Raw genomic sequence first — 17,576 nt, forward strand, 5'->3', positions numbered from 1 at the left:
ATAGTTCATAAGATCACTATTTAAAATTTATTGGTGCCTCACCTTAACAAAAAATAATCATTATCTTTAACTTTTATTCAATTTAATTTTATATTTTTATTTATCCAAATAAAAAGGAAATTAATGAATAGCAAATTTGTTATCTTCCATATTTTTTCTTGGCTCCTTTGTTTGGAAACTTTAATTTTTAGCCAAAAAAATAAAATAAAAAATCATCTGATTTAGTTTTGAAATCAATTTTGAAAGATAAATTTTGAAAAGAGCTTTCAAAATTTAGAAACTTAATTAGTTGTATATTTTGAAATAGTTTCATGGTTTAGAATTTTGTAGTTCATAATGATTTTTTTAATAGATGGATGGGTGTAAAAAAAAAAAAAATGAATTAATTAATACGTAAGATGCAGAAAAATAAAAGAGTGGAAGAAAAAATAATTAATTGATATATAGAAGGAGAAAAAGAAAAAAAAATTAAAATTAAAATTAAAAAAGTGATTAAAAATAATTTAAAAACAAATTATAAGTCAAACAAATTTTAAATCTCCACAAATTTTTATTTTATTTTTTTTAAATTTCAAAATTAAACCAAACGGCAATCTCATTTCTTGAACGGCTTGAAACGGACTGCTCCCCTGAAGTCGTTCGAATATCAGAAAGCTGTCCAAGTATCCACGGAGGAGGCCATTTCAGAAAATGATAGTATACAAGTTTAATTTGTAGTTAATTTTTTTAGATTTTTTAATGTATAAATAATTTGATTAGTTGATGATTAAAAGAAAGATATGAAAGAGATAGAGGGAGAAGTAGAGAGGAGAGGTATGTAAGAAAAAAGGGCATGGATTTGGAGAAAATCACAGTGAGAGAAGAAGATTTGGGGTTTCCTTGTTGATTTTTGTTGAACTGAAATAGGCTTGTTCATGGAGTTTTGAGACTTGAGAATTGGGAACGAGATCGCATCTGTTGTTGGCAGCAGAATCGGAGGAGGGAGAGAGAGAGAGAGAGAGAGAGAGAGCGTTGAGATTGGTGTCTAAAACATTGGTGTCTAAAACGACATCGTTCCGATTCATCTCCTTTCCCACGCACGCGATGTGGCTCCATCGTAGCCATGCAATCTTTCCATTATTGAAGTGGAACACTGCAATTGAAGCCTGAGAATTGACACGCCGCCCCAAGCTCGGCCGCTCTATAACCGTTTCAAGATGATACTTACTTTTTAGGCAGAAGGAAAAGGGATTACCAATTTCCCACTTCCCGGTTACAGGATGAGTGGGATCAACAACATGATGAAGTAGACTCGAAACCGGAGAAGAGAAATTGACAAAAAAGAAAAAAAAAATTAGCCGATCTGTGCAGAATTGGAAGGCATGTCTAACGCATTGGTGAATGGGCTGGCGGGAGCTGGTGGCGGTATCATCGCCCAGATCATCAGTTATCCCCTCCAAACGGTACACATCACTCACTCATACTTTAAAAAAAAAAAACTCTATTTTGCAAACGTTGTGACCGCCTTAATTTTGTGCAAGCTTGTCGCTCTTTTTGGCGCTCACGTTTGTTCATACTAAATGGCTACATGCATCCGATTATTTGCAGGTGAATACGCGCCAACAGACTGAGAGAGTTGCCAAGACTAAGAGAGGAGGGCGCTCGCCCCCTGTTGCAGGCGGAACACTTGTTCAAATTTTCAAGGTTTACCTTTTCCAGTCGACTTTCCATTATGCTATGGTATTTTTAAGAGTTTCTTATCATTTATTGATTCCCATGTTTTCATCGACGGCTATTATTCTGACTATAAGGTGGTGAGAGGCGAAGGATGGGGAGGGCTTTACAGCGGCCTGAAGCCTTCTCTGCTTGGAACAGCTGCTTCACAGGTCGGTCGTACATTTCTTGTTTCGCACTTGTACTAATTGGCTGGGATATGAAACTGAGACCATAGATGCGCCTATATTCCAATATTTGAAGTCTTTCTATTAGTTGCTTTTACATTTTTTCAAAGAAAGTTATATAGACAACATAAACAGGAGGAAGGAGTTGTGGCTGGCCACTTTGTGTGTTTTCTGCGATCTCCTAACCTGTGTCACAAGGGCTGGACACTCACTGTTTCGGTTGTGTGTGGGTGTCGTTGTTGCTGTTGTTGGCTTGTTGTGGGATCTCTTGCAAGCATTGGTGCCCTAAGCCCTATTTTGTAGTGCCAATATACTACATATAAGCCCAACCCTTATTTCTTGAGGAATTTAGTGTAGCACTAAAATATAGTTTTCAAAATGAGGGTTGCTATTTACCCCTGCCTTATTTGTTTGGACCCCCTCTCTTTTAGTCATTTTTTAATTCCAATTTTATTCAAAGATAAAATTTTATTTCTACCCTCATCCTCCCTAACCCACTAATCCTAATCAGCAATGCTAGGTATCATGAAAAATCTTTCATGAAAATGGTCATGAAAGATTTGTGACCTTTGGATTACACTTACAATAAAGCACCACACAATAATCAAGGTAATCTAAGGGTCATAAATTTTTCATGACCCTTTTCATGACAAAACTTTCATGATCTCTAACATTTCTCAATCCTAATTTCTCAAACCCTAACCCTAATTCCATCACCTCTGGCAGCCACTGTTCACCTTCCCGTCACCCCGAACCACCGCCATCATCGCAACCACACCTTGTTCTTTTTCGTCCTTTTCTCCCAAAACCCTAACCCTAGCCCTCTTCTTCTTCTTCTTCTTCTTCTCTGTTCCTCTCTCCTCTCCAGATTTGGTTTGAGATCGCTAGGTCGCGACGGCAAGAGGCGAGCAGGGGTGACAGCATGGCTGGGTCACAACGGCGATGGCGAGAGGTGATGAGCCAATAGGGACGACGACGTGGCTGGGTCTGGGGAGGTTGCCGTTAAAGGAAGGGGGCCGTCAGCAGTGGTAGAAGTGAGGGGAGAAGAAGAAGAGCCAAAGGATTGAGACCAAAGAGGTCTTTGATTTAAGGGTACTGAGAGAGGATCTGTCTCCGACGAGAAGCGTAAGGCTTGTCTGTGTATGCCCAGAAAAGTCTCACCATTATTCCACCACTCTTATCCACTCCCATCTTTCTCTCTCAAAATCAAGCTCAGATTGAAGACTTTGATGTGGTTAATGGAGGTTATGGGAATGTTGGGTTTAAGAGAATGAGGGTTGATGAAATGGGTATTGGAATTTAAGAAGAAGAAGAACGCTTGCGTCGGTCGGACATGGAGGGGACGAGGTCACCGTTGAATAAGTTGTGGATTGGCTGCCGGAGGCAACGTTAGTGGTGCCGGAGGTGGTGGTTGGAGTGGGGTCAAGTGTTTGGGTTTGGGGTTACGGGTATAGTTGGAATTAAGGTAGGCATTCGAAGAGAAAATGGAGGGGACTCATCTAGCTGGGTGGGGGTTCAAAGAAGTGGGGGCCCCAAGAAAAAAGATAGGGGTAAATAGCAGTCAGGCCCTCTTTCAAAATTTATGAATATTCACAATACATTCATATGTAGAATGGGGACCTTTCCCCTACTTGGAAGCTTGAAATATGTTTGGATGATTGGATATCTAGCGAAATTTGATATTCAGTCTCCCTTTTCATGTTCATTTCAATTGGGGTTAAAAAATTTATTGTTTTTAGTTTACGGAGAACATTAAAAATGTTTATGTTTATTTTGGGTAACAACGAAAAAAAAGAACAAGTTTGATACACAAGTATTTTAAAATTTTATTTTGAAAAACAATTGAAAAGAGGTGGTTGTCGACGGTTGGAGATGATGGCCGGAGGTGGTTGTTGCTGTGGGAGGTGGTGGCTGGAGGTGGTTAGCAGTGGCTGAAAGTGATTAGCAATGAAGTGATAGCTGCAAGTGATTGCCAGTGGTCGGAGATGGTGACTAGGCCACCTAAGGTGGTTTTCAACAAGAGGTAGTGGCCAAAGGTGGTTACTGCTAGTAGAAGGTGGTTGGTGCCTGAGGTAGGTTTGGTTGGAGGTAGTCATCAACAATGGTATCCGGTAGTGATAAGTAATGAGTGGTGGTCGGAATGGGTGGAAGAAAGAGGAAGAAATGGAGATAAAATAAAATAAAAGTAGTGAAACAAACTTTTTTTTGTTTACAAAATTTAACTGTTTAGAACTTTTTGAAAATGAAAATAGAAAGCAAACGAGTTTTTGTTTACAGTTTTCAAAAATTATGTAAATATAAACAAAAAATTGTAAATATAACTGTTACCAATCAAGCCCTTAGTGTTTTGTGAAATGGCTAATTAGTTCATGCTAGTGACTGGTTGAACTGCATAAATTCCCTGCTTGGGCTTGCAAAAAGTTTCCACTTATTTTAATGATTGGGGTCATTGATTTGAACTTGGGCATTCACTCAACCACCTTGCCACTTCAGTCTCTCACATCTTCCCTTTTAATGAAAATTGGACTTTTGGAGTTGCTACAAGTCAAAATTGAACTTCTTTTCCTACCTTTCTTGGTGAATCCATAAATCTCTCCTTTTTTCTTCTCATTATTTAGTTATTCTTTGTGGTTGTTTTGGCTTGTAATCTAGAACCCATTTCATGTTTTTTTAGACCTGGCTTTGTTTTTTGAGGAACATGATGAACCTGAATTTAAGTTCATTCATTGTCTGTAAGATTAGATGTAATTGGATCATAAACAGGTCATTATATCAAAATATTATATAAAATCGCAGAAAACATTCAAAGTTGTATTCATATCATGGTCCAATCCATTGACAGGTCTACCTCTACTGAACAATTGTTTATACTGAAATTTAGTATCATTACGACCCGCACTCTATAAATTATGAGAACTATTAAACAAAGGGGAGTTTTTATTTGCATACCACCCTTTTTATGAGTTCACATCCATTATTTATTTATTCATTTATATATATTTCGGATATCAACTATTGAACAAAAATCAATGGTTCATATATCAACTGCTGAACAAAAATTCATGGTTTGAATATCCGAACCATTACTTTTTGTTTGGTAGGTGATATCTGAACAAAAAAATGGTGTGAAATGAGGAAAAACATGTGTAAATAGAAGCTCCCTAACTAGAGGCCTAGAAAATTACCCTTGTAGTGTTTGTGCTTCATGTCAGCATTTTCACTGTAGTCTAACACTCTCATTCTGATGCTCCCAGGGAATTTATTACTATTTTTATCAGGTTTTCAAAAACAAGGCTGAGGCTATTGCGATTGCCCATAGAAACAATGGACGTGGGGACGGTACTGTTGGCATGTTTTCTTGGCTTGTTGTGGCAGCTATTGCTGGGTAAAAAAATCATTTATAAATCTCAATATTTCGTTCTTTATTTTCATCTTATTCATTTTTCGAGGGATTAGGATGTGCATGTGAAAGTTATATGGAGCCATGGTTTACAATAGTCAATTCTCCTGGCTATCATGTTCCTGATGGTTTGTTTATTGGGTCTTTGGGGTTACAATGTTAAATCAAATTCCCCTATTAAAATTGTGATTTGTTTGGATGATATCTTACTGCTAAGTATTTTTTTTTTTGCAGGTCCTTTAATGTTTTACTGACAAACCCAATATGGGTTCTTGTGACCCGTATGCAGGTGATTTTGGATGTTGTGTGACAGTTATAAATGCTTATAAGAATTTTACTCTTATTCTTGATATAATTGTTTTCTAGTTTGTTTGGTTGTCAAAATGGGATTGTTAATTAGTTTTTCAGAATTGGAATCTCATTATTCCCAGAAAACGGGAGTTCATCATTTATAGAAGTTTTTTGCATCGATGTATTATTTAATTGTTAACACTGGAGGAAACAAATTATGTGAAGGATTACACTTGAATGTTTTGCAGAGTGTTCCACACTTGTTTTAGTTGAGAAATGTATTCTGAGTTTAGGATATGGTTACCTGCTGTGCTGCAGTCTGACCCCATCATTAGAAAACTACTACTGGTTTTGAAAATGTTGTATTTGTTCTGTCAGTGCAAAAGCGGTATTTATATCCTGAAATTGCAATTCACATTTCACAGATGGCATATATGTACCACAATTTTTGTAAAATAGTTTGCTTGCATTCCGATTTTACAACTTTTGAAATAACAATAATTGATGATCTGTGCACAATTCCTTTTTTCATGAGAAAATTTTAAAGCATGCATACCCTCTGATTGTTTTGATATGGTTAGTGTGATTACCTTGGTTAAATATAAATTATCCATGTGCTTTGAAATGCATTAAGGATTCAATCCATGGTGTTTTACATTTGATTTAGACACATACTCAAGCGGAAAGGAAAGTCATTGAGGCAAAAAGGGAGGCTCTGCTGATGGAAGCTTCTGAAAGCAATTTCATAGGTTCTACTTTGCAAGATAAATTGGCTCAACTTGATTCAACAAAACCTAGCCCCTATGGAACATTGCATGCGGTCAGTTTTTTATTTTTAAAATTTATTTTCATTATTGTTGTACATCATTAGAGCATAGGTATTCTTGTTCATTATGTTTTCTCCACATATTGTTCGTTCTAAATGTGAAGCAAATATTATGAAGGTTTTATTCTCTTTAAGCCTTACGCTTAAAGACGGCCCCCACCCCCTAAACACACACCAACAAACCAAACCAAACCAAACCCAACACACAAAAAAATAGAGCAGTTCCAATGCATGAGGCTCCCTCCCACCACAAAAAATAAAAGAAGGAAAATTGTATTGACCTTTGTTGAGGTGTTCGACCTTAAGGCAGGTACACCCCTTGTTTTAAAATAAGCATGCACCTCCCCTGCCATTAAAATGTATCAGTGAGAGTTAACTGTTGACCAAGTCAACAACATAAAATGATTATTGTTATTTATATATTTTTACATGCAATAAAACAATTTTAAATTCAACATTATGTCTCTAAAATCAATAAAAACATTTTCAGTAATGACCTTCAATAATTGAGCTACTATCTACATCTAATGTATAAATTCACACGTTGCCACTCTATAAACCTGAAATTCAAATTGGGTCTTAACTAAATGCAAACCTTTCCACTCTTTTGTAGTTACTTCACTTTTCATATGTAGATACACAAGTAATATTAATAACAAAGCCTATGTAAGGTCTATAGCCAGTGCTGAAAATTCAACTTTGAATATCTTTATACCCCTCTCCCCCCTACCCTTCACTGGTGTTGTGCCCACGGAAACTCCATTATCACAAAACAAGCCCACAATGTCTACCTAAATGGTAATATGAACCCTTCATCTTCACCAGACCCTATAGACAGCATGATCTCCATATTTCAATTTTAAGACATTTGAGGGTAGGGGATGCTAGTGTTAGGACTAGTATTAGGTTGACAATTGCATGACTTGTATGTACAACCTTAGGTAGAACCCTTGTCAGTACCACGAGGAGATCACATTGGACTACCTGCGATATCCTAGAAACTTGAAGTACCATGGGAGATTTTCATCAACATGAAAGAAATGTTTTGAAAGAGCTTCATTGACATGAAGAAGTCTTTGGAGAAGGAGAGGACCGAGTCATGAAAAGAGAAGGCCATAAAAGTCCAAGATTGTTAGACCATGATGTGGAGCGTGGTAGTCCTCAGAGAGGTTCTAATTAGTCAATCCCATAGTATGTTTGATAATTTGGATGGATGTGGTTGACCATAGTGGAAATCCCAAGAGTCCAGAAGACTAGACCACAATATGGTCAAGGGCTGGTGATCAGCCATGCCTGGAAATTTTTTAATATTATTATATTAAAGGTGAAATTATTGTATTAGGTATTGATAATTTTTTATTAAAAAAGAAAAAGAAAAATGCATTCAATGCATAAAATAGAAAGACAAAGACTTATTTTTATGATTGGGACCACGCTTATTTATACAAGATGCCTGATCTATTTTTTTGGACACATGTTCTATACCAAAAAAAATTTAGGAGGCCATTTGGTGTATTATAACATATTGTATACTTGAAAAGGTCATTCTAAAGGGATTGTTTTAAAATTTAGGAGGGGCCATGGGTCCCCCTCAACCTATGAAGCACAGACACCTCTCCGAGGGCTGCGTATCAGTGACGAACACGGACACGCGGTGGACATGTGTCTGACACGCAGCAGAGTGTCTGATTTTTTTTTTTTTTTTTTGCAACCGGACACGTAACGGACACATTCGGGACACGTTCGGGGTCAATTTCATAATTCATGAAACTTTTGTGTGGGGGTCAATTTGTAAAAAGCAAAAACAAAACAATATCTAACCTAAATCGACAAAGAACAGAGGAGAAAGAGAGAACAGAGAGAAGACCTAGTAGCTTTTCGTTGGTCGTTCATCAGTCGTCACTCGTCGGTGGTCGCTGCTCGCTGCTGTTGCTCTTCTTGATTCTTCTTCGATCTTCTCCTTCGATCTTCGATCTTCTTCTTGTTCTCCGATCTTTCTCCCTCTGTCTCAGTCCCTGACTCGCAGTCACTCTCTCTCTCTCTCTCCTCCTCTGCTTTGAACTTTTATTTTCGTTTTTTATTTGTTTATTTTTCTTTTATATGGTCAGTGGAATGGGAGTGTAACATCTATCTCTCTCAATCTGTTATTTTTATTTTTTTTTTCTGATTTCATTTTGTATTTTCTTCTCTCTCTGTACCTCTATTATTTGAAGTATATATATATTGATTAATATTGTTAATTTTAATAACATGTGTTTATTAATTTTATTATAGAAACTAATTTTTAATAGTGTTATTTTATATTTTTTATTACTTTTAATGAATTTTTTTTTTATAATTTTATGATATATAATAAATAAATTTAATTATATATATCGGACGTGTCCCTAGCGTGTCGTGTCTCCTATTTTTTGAAAATTTGCATGTCCGTGTGTCCGTGTCGTCACTTGTCCGTGTCTGTGCTTCATAGCCCTCAACCATCCTTAGTCCCACCATTGCCTGTGAGACTAGTTGTGATGCGTAGGTTTTTTTTCTTCTTTTTCTTTTGTTTTTGTGTGCTTTTAGCCTTTTGAACCACCTAATAGATCTATTAAAGCCTTTCTTTTGACTCTTAGACATCGTAATTTCTAAGCTAAACTCCAACCTCAACAGTGCAAAATTAATACAAGCAGCTCGTCACTTTTAACAGATGCTATTAACACTCGGAATAATCTTTGAACCGTCTCTAAATTTTTGCCTTGTCATTCTCAAAAACCTTACTCTTTGTGACCCATACAAATCATTTGGCAAAACCCTATATTTGTTGCTAACCTTTTAGACCCCAAAGCCTACTATTACCTGCCACACATCAAAGTTGGGAGTCGCTACAAGTGATTCCTGCACTCAACTTACATCACAAGTTAGGCATTGTCATGTGATGCTTGGTGCAATTAGGCTAGGTGTAGTGTCTTAAGGTGCCAGATACAACTCAATGACCATGATGGTCACTGTGGAGGATATTTTTGACATTGCCATGGTTGGCAGTTGGCACCAAAAACTTAGAACAATGTTATGCACATTAATTTTAGTGCTTTGAATATTTTTGGATGTTCATGTTATTTACCTCTTGGTATTTCTTCTTTTTGTTTTTCTTTTTTTACAAATAATTTTTGTTTGGTGTTTAATCTTTGTTATATGTGTGTGTACATCGTTCGTAGGCACGTGAGGTTTATAATGAAGCAGGAATTACTGGATTTTGGAAAGGCATCATCCCCACTCTAATCATGGTTAGTTTTTTTTAATTAAATTAATTTTAGATGCAGTTTTTAAGTTACCGATACTATACTGAGGATTACTATATGCTAGGTATGCAATCCGTCGATCCAATTCATGATTTATGAGAGCTCCTTAAAGCATCTGAGGGCCAAACGTTCCTCTAACAAACAGGGTATAAATAATGTTACTGCCTTGGAGGTAAGCCCCCGTGAGATGGTAGACTTGGAAAGCATATTTTGTAGAAAAATTTCTGTTACTATTTTTTGCTAGCTTTAATGTTCTTATGAGTCTTTGCAATAGTTTTCCGACAATATTAACAGAAAATTTTAAAGACTCACAAGAACATTAAAGCTAGTAAAAAATATTAACAGAAAATTTTCTACAAAACAGTGGTCTTCAACAAGTCTCAAAAGACAAATCTATCCTTATCAAATTAAATGGTGTCCAAATCAGTGGCCTTCCCAAAATTGATAGTGTCTAACGTAATGCTTTCTTATATGAGCAGGTTTTTTTATTGGGGGCCTTGGCAAAACTGGGAGCAACTATGTCAACATACCCCTTGTTGGTTGTCAAGGTGAGGTCACTTCTAGTGTGCTTCATGATGATGCAGTTTTTGACATGTCTTGCTGAAGATAATTTGTCTGTGTCCCTTTTTGATGGTTTATCCACCCATTTCCCAGTTTGGACTTGGTGGACTGGAAAGAAATGGGTGGCAGAGGAAGAAGAGAAGTACAGAGGAGAACATGAGAGCTTTATGTGTTGCCCCCTTATATGATATAGTGTTTATGAAGAACTATACACTTCAATGAAAAACAAAATTGCCATGAAGTGAACAACACTCACTTTCAAGCTGGTGCAATGATTTTTCATGTGCCCAGTTTGCACAAAATGTTACAGAAGCTTCACTTGACACTCCTTTAGTCTAGAAATATGCTTGTTTTCCCCCAATCTGCACAAATGGTGTAATAAGCCTAGAACTCAATTTCTCCTCAATAAAGTGCAATAAACTTCAATTTGCTTTGTCCTATCATGCAGATTAGAATATGAGCCATACTTATAGTACCTTTCTAATCCCAAAAAGCCTAAGTTGATATTTTGAGTCAAGTTTCATCATAATGTTCAGCCATAAAAGTGTAAGCTTTTTGTATTTCTGTATATTCCAGTTGTGTAATTGATTACAAGAAGACTCTAGATTATATAGCCCTAACGCTGAAACCAAAAAAGGAAAATACAATCATGCCTATTCACGCATATACACAATCACGCCTATAATATGTACAATCACAATCATGCCAAATATAGAATATACACGTATATTCTCACACCCCCGCTCAAACTCAAGGTGTTTTAGTAGAAAACATTAAGAATTTGCTAAGAAGAAACTGAAACCGAGTGGTACTGTGAGTTTTGGTGAAGAAGTCCTTTAGTTGCAAAGCTGAAGAAACAAAAGGAAGCGAGATAGAGCCAAACTGCAGATGCTGTTGGACAAAGTGATAATTGATCTCAATGTGTTTCGTTCGTTCATGGAAGACAGTATTGTGGGCAATCTAAATAGCACTGCGGTTGTCACAAAAGAGAGAGGTCGGAGAAAACGGAGGGACACCCAAATCAGACAGGAGACAGCGAAGCCAAACAATCTCAGCAGTGGCATGAGCCATAGCATGATACTTAGCTTCGGCAGTAGAGTGAGCAACAACGGATTGTTTCTTGCTTTTCCAAGAGATCAAGGAATCACCAAGAAACATACTGAAACCAGATGTAGACTTAGTAACATCACCAGCCCAATTAGAATCGGCATAGGCTGCCAAGTCCAAAGAGGACGTAGAGGACAATAGTAAGCCCTGAAAGATGGTACCCTTGAGATAGCGAAGAATGTGAATCAAAGCAGCCCAATGGGTAGAGCGAGGAGCAGAAACGAACCGACTAACCACAGGAATAGCATAAGCAAGATCAGGGCGAGTGACAGTCAGATAAACTAAACAACCCACAAGCTTGCCATATAAAGTGAGATCATCTAGAGGGACACCATCAGTAGAGTTGAGCTTCACATTAAGCTCAATAGGTGTCTCAGCAACCTTAGGATTAGTGAGACCAGCATAGTGAATGACCTCATTAGCATACTTAGCTTGAGACAGAAAATAACCTTTTAGGGAAAAAGCAACCTCAATACCAAGAAAATACTGTAAGGGACCCAGATTCTTCATTTTGAAGGTGCAGAAGAGATGCTACTTGATATCAGAGATAGCAGAAGAGTCAGAGCTAATGATGTTTATATCATCCACATAAAGTAAGAGAGCAACAAAACCAGCCGAGGTATAGCGCAGAAACAAAGCAGAGTTGGAAGCAGAAAGATGAAACCCAAGCATAATAACAGTAGTCTGAAAGCGATCATACCAAGCATGAGGAGATTGCTTGAGACCATATAGAGCACGCCGACGACAACAAACCTGTCCAGAGGAATAGTGAAGGCCAGGGGGAGGACGCATGTAAACCTCCTCAGTGAGATGACCATTAAGAAAAGCATTCTTAACATCAATCTGAAAAAGAGGGCAATGGCGAACAACAACGACAGATATCAATGTACGGACAGTAGTCATCTTGGCGACGGGGGCAAAGGTCTCATAATAAATACCATACTCCTGGGAAAAACCCTAGGTAACTAGGTGAATCTTGTAACACTCAAGAGAACCATCCAAATGAGTCTTGGCTTTGTAGATCCATTTGCAACCAACCAGATTCTTACTAGCAGGCAAAGGAACCAACTCCCAAGTACGAGTTTTGTGCAAAGCAGACAACTCATCCTCCATAGCTCGAACTCAATTGAGATCTTAATAGGCCTCCTTGTAAGACTGAGGTTCTGAAAAAAAATGAATAGTGGATAAAAAAGTACGATAGGAAGCAGAAAAACATGTATTAGACCAACCCAACCTGTTTGGAGGATGACGCGCTCGAGTAGGATGTCGGTGTGTAGTAGGATCAGAGTCTTCAGAAGCAGAAGAGGCAGCAACCGGGGCATGTCGTGTCAGACCGTTGTAGAAGACTGTATGGTTATGACAGACCGATGTAGAAGACATTGGCTCGTGTCGGACCGATGTAGAAGACAGTTTATGGGGTCATGTCGGACCGGTGTAGAATCAAATGTCGGGACAGTTTATGGGGTCATGTCGGACCGTTGTAATAGACAATGTTGTGACAGTTGTTGTGACAGTTTACGGAGTCTTGTTGGACCCTTGTAGAAACTAACCAGAATCAATGTCGGGACAGTTTACAGAGTCTTGTCGGACCCTTGGAAAAGCTAACCGGAATCAAATGTCGGGACAGTTTATGGAGTCATGTCGGACCGTTGTAGTAGACAATGTTGTGACAGTTGTTGTGACAATTTACGGAGTCTTGCTGGACCCTTGTAGAAACTAACCGGAATCAATGTCGGGACAGTTTACAGAGTCTTGTCGGACCCATGAAGGAGCTAACCGGAATCAATGTCGGGACAGTTTACAGAGTCTTGTCGGACCTCTTAAAAGTCGCACTCTCAAAAGGTGTGCCCAATCTTTCAAAAGGCGTGCCATCAAAAGACGTGCCCAATCCATAAAAAGACGTGCCATCAAAAGGCGTGCCCAATCCATAAAAAGGCGAGCCCAAGTCATAAAAAGATGTGCCGGACATGATGGCGAGGCGCGTCACCACATTGGCTTGCGCGCCCGTTTTGTCGTCTGGCGTCAAGTGGCGCGCGATGCGCGTGTCTGCCTTGGCTATTTAACCAAGACGGATGCTGAGGCTGAGGCAGAGGCTAAGACAAAAAACTGGCTAAAAACCTCTGAGAAACTCTTCGTTGTCTTGAGAGAGATACTCTGTAACACTCTGTAACCAACCCTTCTCTGAAACACTCAGCAACCCAAAAAACATGGCTTCTTCTTCCCGTTCAGCTACCCAGAACATAGCCTCTTCTTCCCGTGGTCTGCTCACTCTCTTTCCCGACCTCAACGAGTCAACAAGAGAGATAACTGGTGCGGTGGCCTGTGAACCTCAACCAAACACCTCTGGTTTTGCTCCGTTGAACTTTCCGATGCGGTCGGTGGAGCAAAAAATGGCGGTGCAAACTGATATTGAGGCCAATTAGTATACTTTGAAGTCATGTGTGGAGACCATGACGGCGGTCACAAACCTGTCGCACCGGCTGCAGAGTAGGACAAATGAGGTGCAGCAGTTAAACGCTCAACTGGCTCTGCTCCAGCGCATGTATTAGGATGCGCGAGCAGAGATAAGTGTGCTAAAGGCGGAAAATAAGGAGCTGAAGCGGAAGGCCACCGTGATGTTCCGATTTGGAGGGCCGCCAAATGCTGCAGTGGAGGAGCAGGGAGTAGTGATCGTGCCCAGTGGAGTGGGAAACACGGAGGCAACACCGTCAAGAGCCACACAGGACGGAGGCAAGAAGAAGAGACCGGCGGCAGAGTAGAGAAGAAAAATCCTGCCTGTGGATGTGGTTGTTTGGGTTTTGTTTGTGTTTTTTTTTTATTTTTATTTTTATTTTTATTTATTTTTGTGGTGTAAAATTGTGATCGGGGTGGATCCCTGATATGAATAAAGCAAGTGTGTTTTGCAAACTCGAATGGAAGGTGTGGTAATGCAGAAAAATCAACTGGAATGAAATTTGGTTTTTTTTTTTTTTTTTTTTTTTTTTTTTTTTTTTGTTAAAATAATAATAATAATAATATATAAAATGAAGTGTTGGAATCCAGTGGAATCAATGAAGGCTAGTATAATATATTTTAGTGGGGAAAAGAAAGATGGGTAGGTTGAAAGATGTCGTTTTGGTGGGAGAGATGATTATGTTGTCAAAAAGAAAAGATCCCTGGTGTTGGTTTTTTTTTTTTTTTTTTTTTTTGTTTGAAAAATGGAACACAAGAAAGATAAGATAAATAAATAAAGATATTCTTTTCGGGGGTGAGGGAGTCGGTGAGTGGAGAGAGAGGTTTAAAGAAAGTGAGGGAGTGGATTGATTAAAAAAAGGATTGTGGGTTTGAAAGTGGAAAGATGAGAGAGATGGTGAGGTTGGACTGCGTAATTAGGGATGATGGGTTATATTATATGAAAAGATGGGGAACAAGACCATGTGAATTATATAGGGAATGGTGGTGTGTAGGTTAAACAAAAAAAAATCCATAACTGACCAGGGTTTTGACCACCTCATTTCTCACGCGTCCTCTCCTCTCTCTCTCTCTCTCAACTTTCTCTCCCAACCAAGTTCTTTCTCAGCTTTCTCTGTAGAAGCATAAATTGCAGTGGCATCACCTGCTCTTCTTGGACACAATTTGATGGGGATTTTCTTGCCAGAGGCCTTCTCAAATGCAGCAACCATGTTTAGGAGGGCCGGCTTAACTTCGTGGTATTTGCGAGTCGTGAGCCCACAGTCGGGGTTAACCCACAAGATGTTGGTCTCGAGCACTTGAAGCATCTTGTTGATTCTATCAGCAATCTCTTCGGTTGATGGTATTCTAGGAGAGTGAATGTCGTAGAGCCCAGTAAGCATTCCCTTCATTGGGCGAGCAGTCATGCTTTGAGCCATAGAGGACCAGAAAACGGTGATTGCCATGGGGCGGCTCACATCACCAAAGATGATTGGTGGCTTCACACAACGAGATCCATAGGATTGCACCCACCCATTGGCAGAGAAGGCAAAGCCAGACAACTGCTCTCCAAAGTAGAAAATGCAGAGTAAGAGAAAGAGAGCGAAACTTCGACAAACGATAAAATATATATCTATAGAGAGAGAGAGAGTTGAAGATGCAGCGGAGTGAAGGTATGTGTAGAAAACTCCAGCGGGCAGTGAAGGCAAGGTTGCCGGCCGACTGCCCGCCGGTGAGAAAAAAAAAATATAGGCCTAAATCTTATAGCTCTGATACCATGTTAAAATTCAATGTATAAAGAGAAATAAATTCAATGTATAAAGAGAAATAGAGAATTGTATAGATATAGATTGTATTATTGATTGATGTATGTTGTGTTTACAATGAGTCCTATATGTAGAAGATTAGAGGAGGTAGGTATGTAGTAGGTGGAGTAGTAGGTGGAGTAGGTGAAGTGGGTGGAGTAGGTGTAGTGGTAGGTTTTGGTACATTTTAACAAAAAGTCAAAGGACTGACTAATAAAGAAAAACATTAATGAGAAATGAAAATCAGAATCTGGCTTTCTCATGATGTTATATTGCTAGCAAAAAGAACCCCTGCATACGCTCTGCATCACCTTAATAAAAGAAAAATCCCTTTTTGATTCCTGGACTCGTTCTCTCGTCTCCAAAAACACAATTTGCATTTTCGAAATGACTATGATTTGACAACCTGAGCATCATTCATTGATCAACCCTTTTCCCCAAATTAACAGGGTGACCTCTCGATCAACATTCAACCAACTATTGGTTCATTGAATAGGCATTGAAGATTAAGTTTAAATTGAGAGAGCGAGGAGGCATTGTACTTTAACCCTGATATTTGATGAGGTGCTGGTTGGAGCTTTGGATAGATTACCCCAAAAAGTGTGAATTATGTCTTTTCTTGGTGCGTATTTCAGTTTACATAAAACAAAATGCACTCTCTTTTTGAAGTGTTCTGTTGATTATGTTGTCTTGGATAACTGTGCAGTCCAGGCTTCAAGCAAAGCAGGAAATTGGTGGAAACATGTTAAGATATTCAGGTTTGTTTTTTTATATGCTAATGCATAGCATCATTTTCATTCTATCAAATAATAATCATTTACATTAGATAAAAGAAATGTTGAAGTGCTTTTCATTAGATTTTAGAATTTCTCCACATCCTTATTTTTCATTCAACTCTGATTGTTTGAAAGCCCTGGAAGATCAGTTCATACAAAAGAAGTTTTACTAAAAGTGCATGGATGTATGTAGAGGAGTGTTGTTATAAGAATTTGTGCATTAATGGTGAACACGTAAATGGAATGGTGGAAATGATGCTTTTCAGACTTCTTTATTTCTTTTTCGAACAGAGCATTTATTCATAGATGAAGGATGATTGAACATATCCTGATGGTGGTAGTGCCACTCTTTAGTATTCTTTTGTTTGTCGAGTTATCTTCTATTCATTTTCTGATTTGCTCTTCTTGCAGTTCCATCTGCATGCTTTGCAGTGACATTAATAATGCTTATTTTAGTGTACTTTTTCTCGTGCAATCCGCATCTTCTAGTCTTTTTCTGTCCTTACCAATTTGATAAAAATGAGCTTATCCTTGCCCAGTGAAATACAGAACATCGACGAACCTTATCCTTGCAAATGGATTCTCCTACGTTGTTTTGGAATTTCTATATTCAGTTCTGTTTGTTCAAAAGAAAGTGAAGTAATATTATCTTATGGCTGTCAAAATGGTAATTGAGTTCCTTGCAATACAGGTACTTTTGATGCAATTATGAAGATGATCCGTTTTGAAGGGTTGTCCAGCTTTTACAAGGGGATGAGCACAAAGATAGTACAGAGTGTTTTTGCAGCCTCAGTACTTTTTATGGTTAAGGAAGAGCTTGTTAAGGCTTTTGCGGTGCTCGCAGATAAATGCCAGAAATTTCGATTGAATATTGTGAAATGATTCCTTTGGCTTGTATAAAAACTAAATGCACTGTTCTTCTGGTCTCTTCTTCATTCGCAATAAATGAATGTTGTTTTACGTCAGTTATGATAGTGCTTAATGCTCAACATGACTAAGAGAGAAGAATACTGAAGAGTTGCAAGTCCATTGATGAATATAATCTGAACCTTTAAAATCTACTAACGATATGTTTGGTTTGAGGATTTAGAAAGAAATTTGGAAAGTAAAAAGAAAAAGGTAGGTCAAATGTAAATAAAATATATTTATATTTCATCCAGTTTCACTCATTTTATTCCTTTCCATTTCCAAATTTCTTTTCAAATTTCCAATTAAATTC

At 38.2% G+C, this 17,576-nt stretch overlaps 1 protein-coding gene across 8 annotated transcripts; it reads left to right on the plus strand.

Moving 5' to 3' along the window:
• Nucleotides 1–608: 608 nt before the first annotated feature.
• On the plus strand, nucleotides 609–17,322 carry LOC114275478 (peroxisomal nicotinamide adenine dinucleotide carrier). Of its 8 annotated transcripts, none has more exons than XR_014365358.1 (12): nucleotides 632–1,442; nucleotides 1,588–1,683; nucleotides 1,791–1,865; nucleotides 5,135–5,265; nucleotides 5,515–5,569; nucleotides 6,239–6,391; nucleotides 9,595–9,663; nucleotides 9,743–9,850; nucleotides 10,158–10,226; nucleotides 16,031–16,203; nucleotides 16,288–16,339; nucleotides 17,049–17,322. XR_014365358.1 is itself a non-coding variant. In XM_028217506.2 (11 exons), exons 1-11 carry the CDS (start codon nucleotides 1,362–1,364, stop codon nucleotides 17,237–17,239), a joined length of 1,080 nt encoding a protein of 359 aa, XP_028073307.2. In that variant the 5' UTR covers nucleotides 609–1,361; the 3' UTR covers nucleotides 17,240–17,322. The 8 variants fall into 8 exon arrangements, 5 of the variants coding, with proteins under 5 accessions (XP_028073307.2, XP_028073310.2, XP_028073308.2 ...); XR_014365359.1 differs by having other exon boundaries at nucleotides 16,293–16,339; XR_014365360.1 differs by having other exon boundaries at nucleotides 780–1,442; nucleotides 5,159–5,265; nucleotides 16,293–16,339.
• Nucleotides 17,323–17,576: the final 254 nt, after the last annotated feature.

The sequence above is a fragment of the Camellia sinensis genome, chromosome 3 (assembly GCF_055761805.1).
Source record: "Camellia sinensis isolate YWXY chromosome 3, ASM5576180v1, whole genome shotgun sequence".
NCBI classification, from domain to species: Eukaryota; Viridiplantae; Streptophyta; class Magnoliopsida; order Ericales; family Theaceae; genus Camellia; species Camellia sinensis.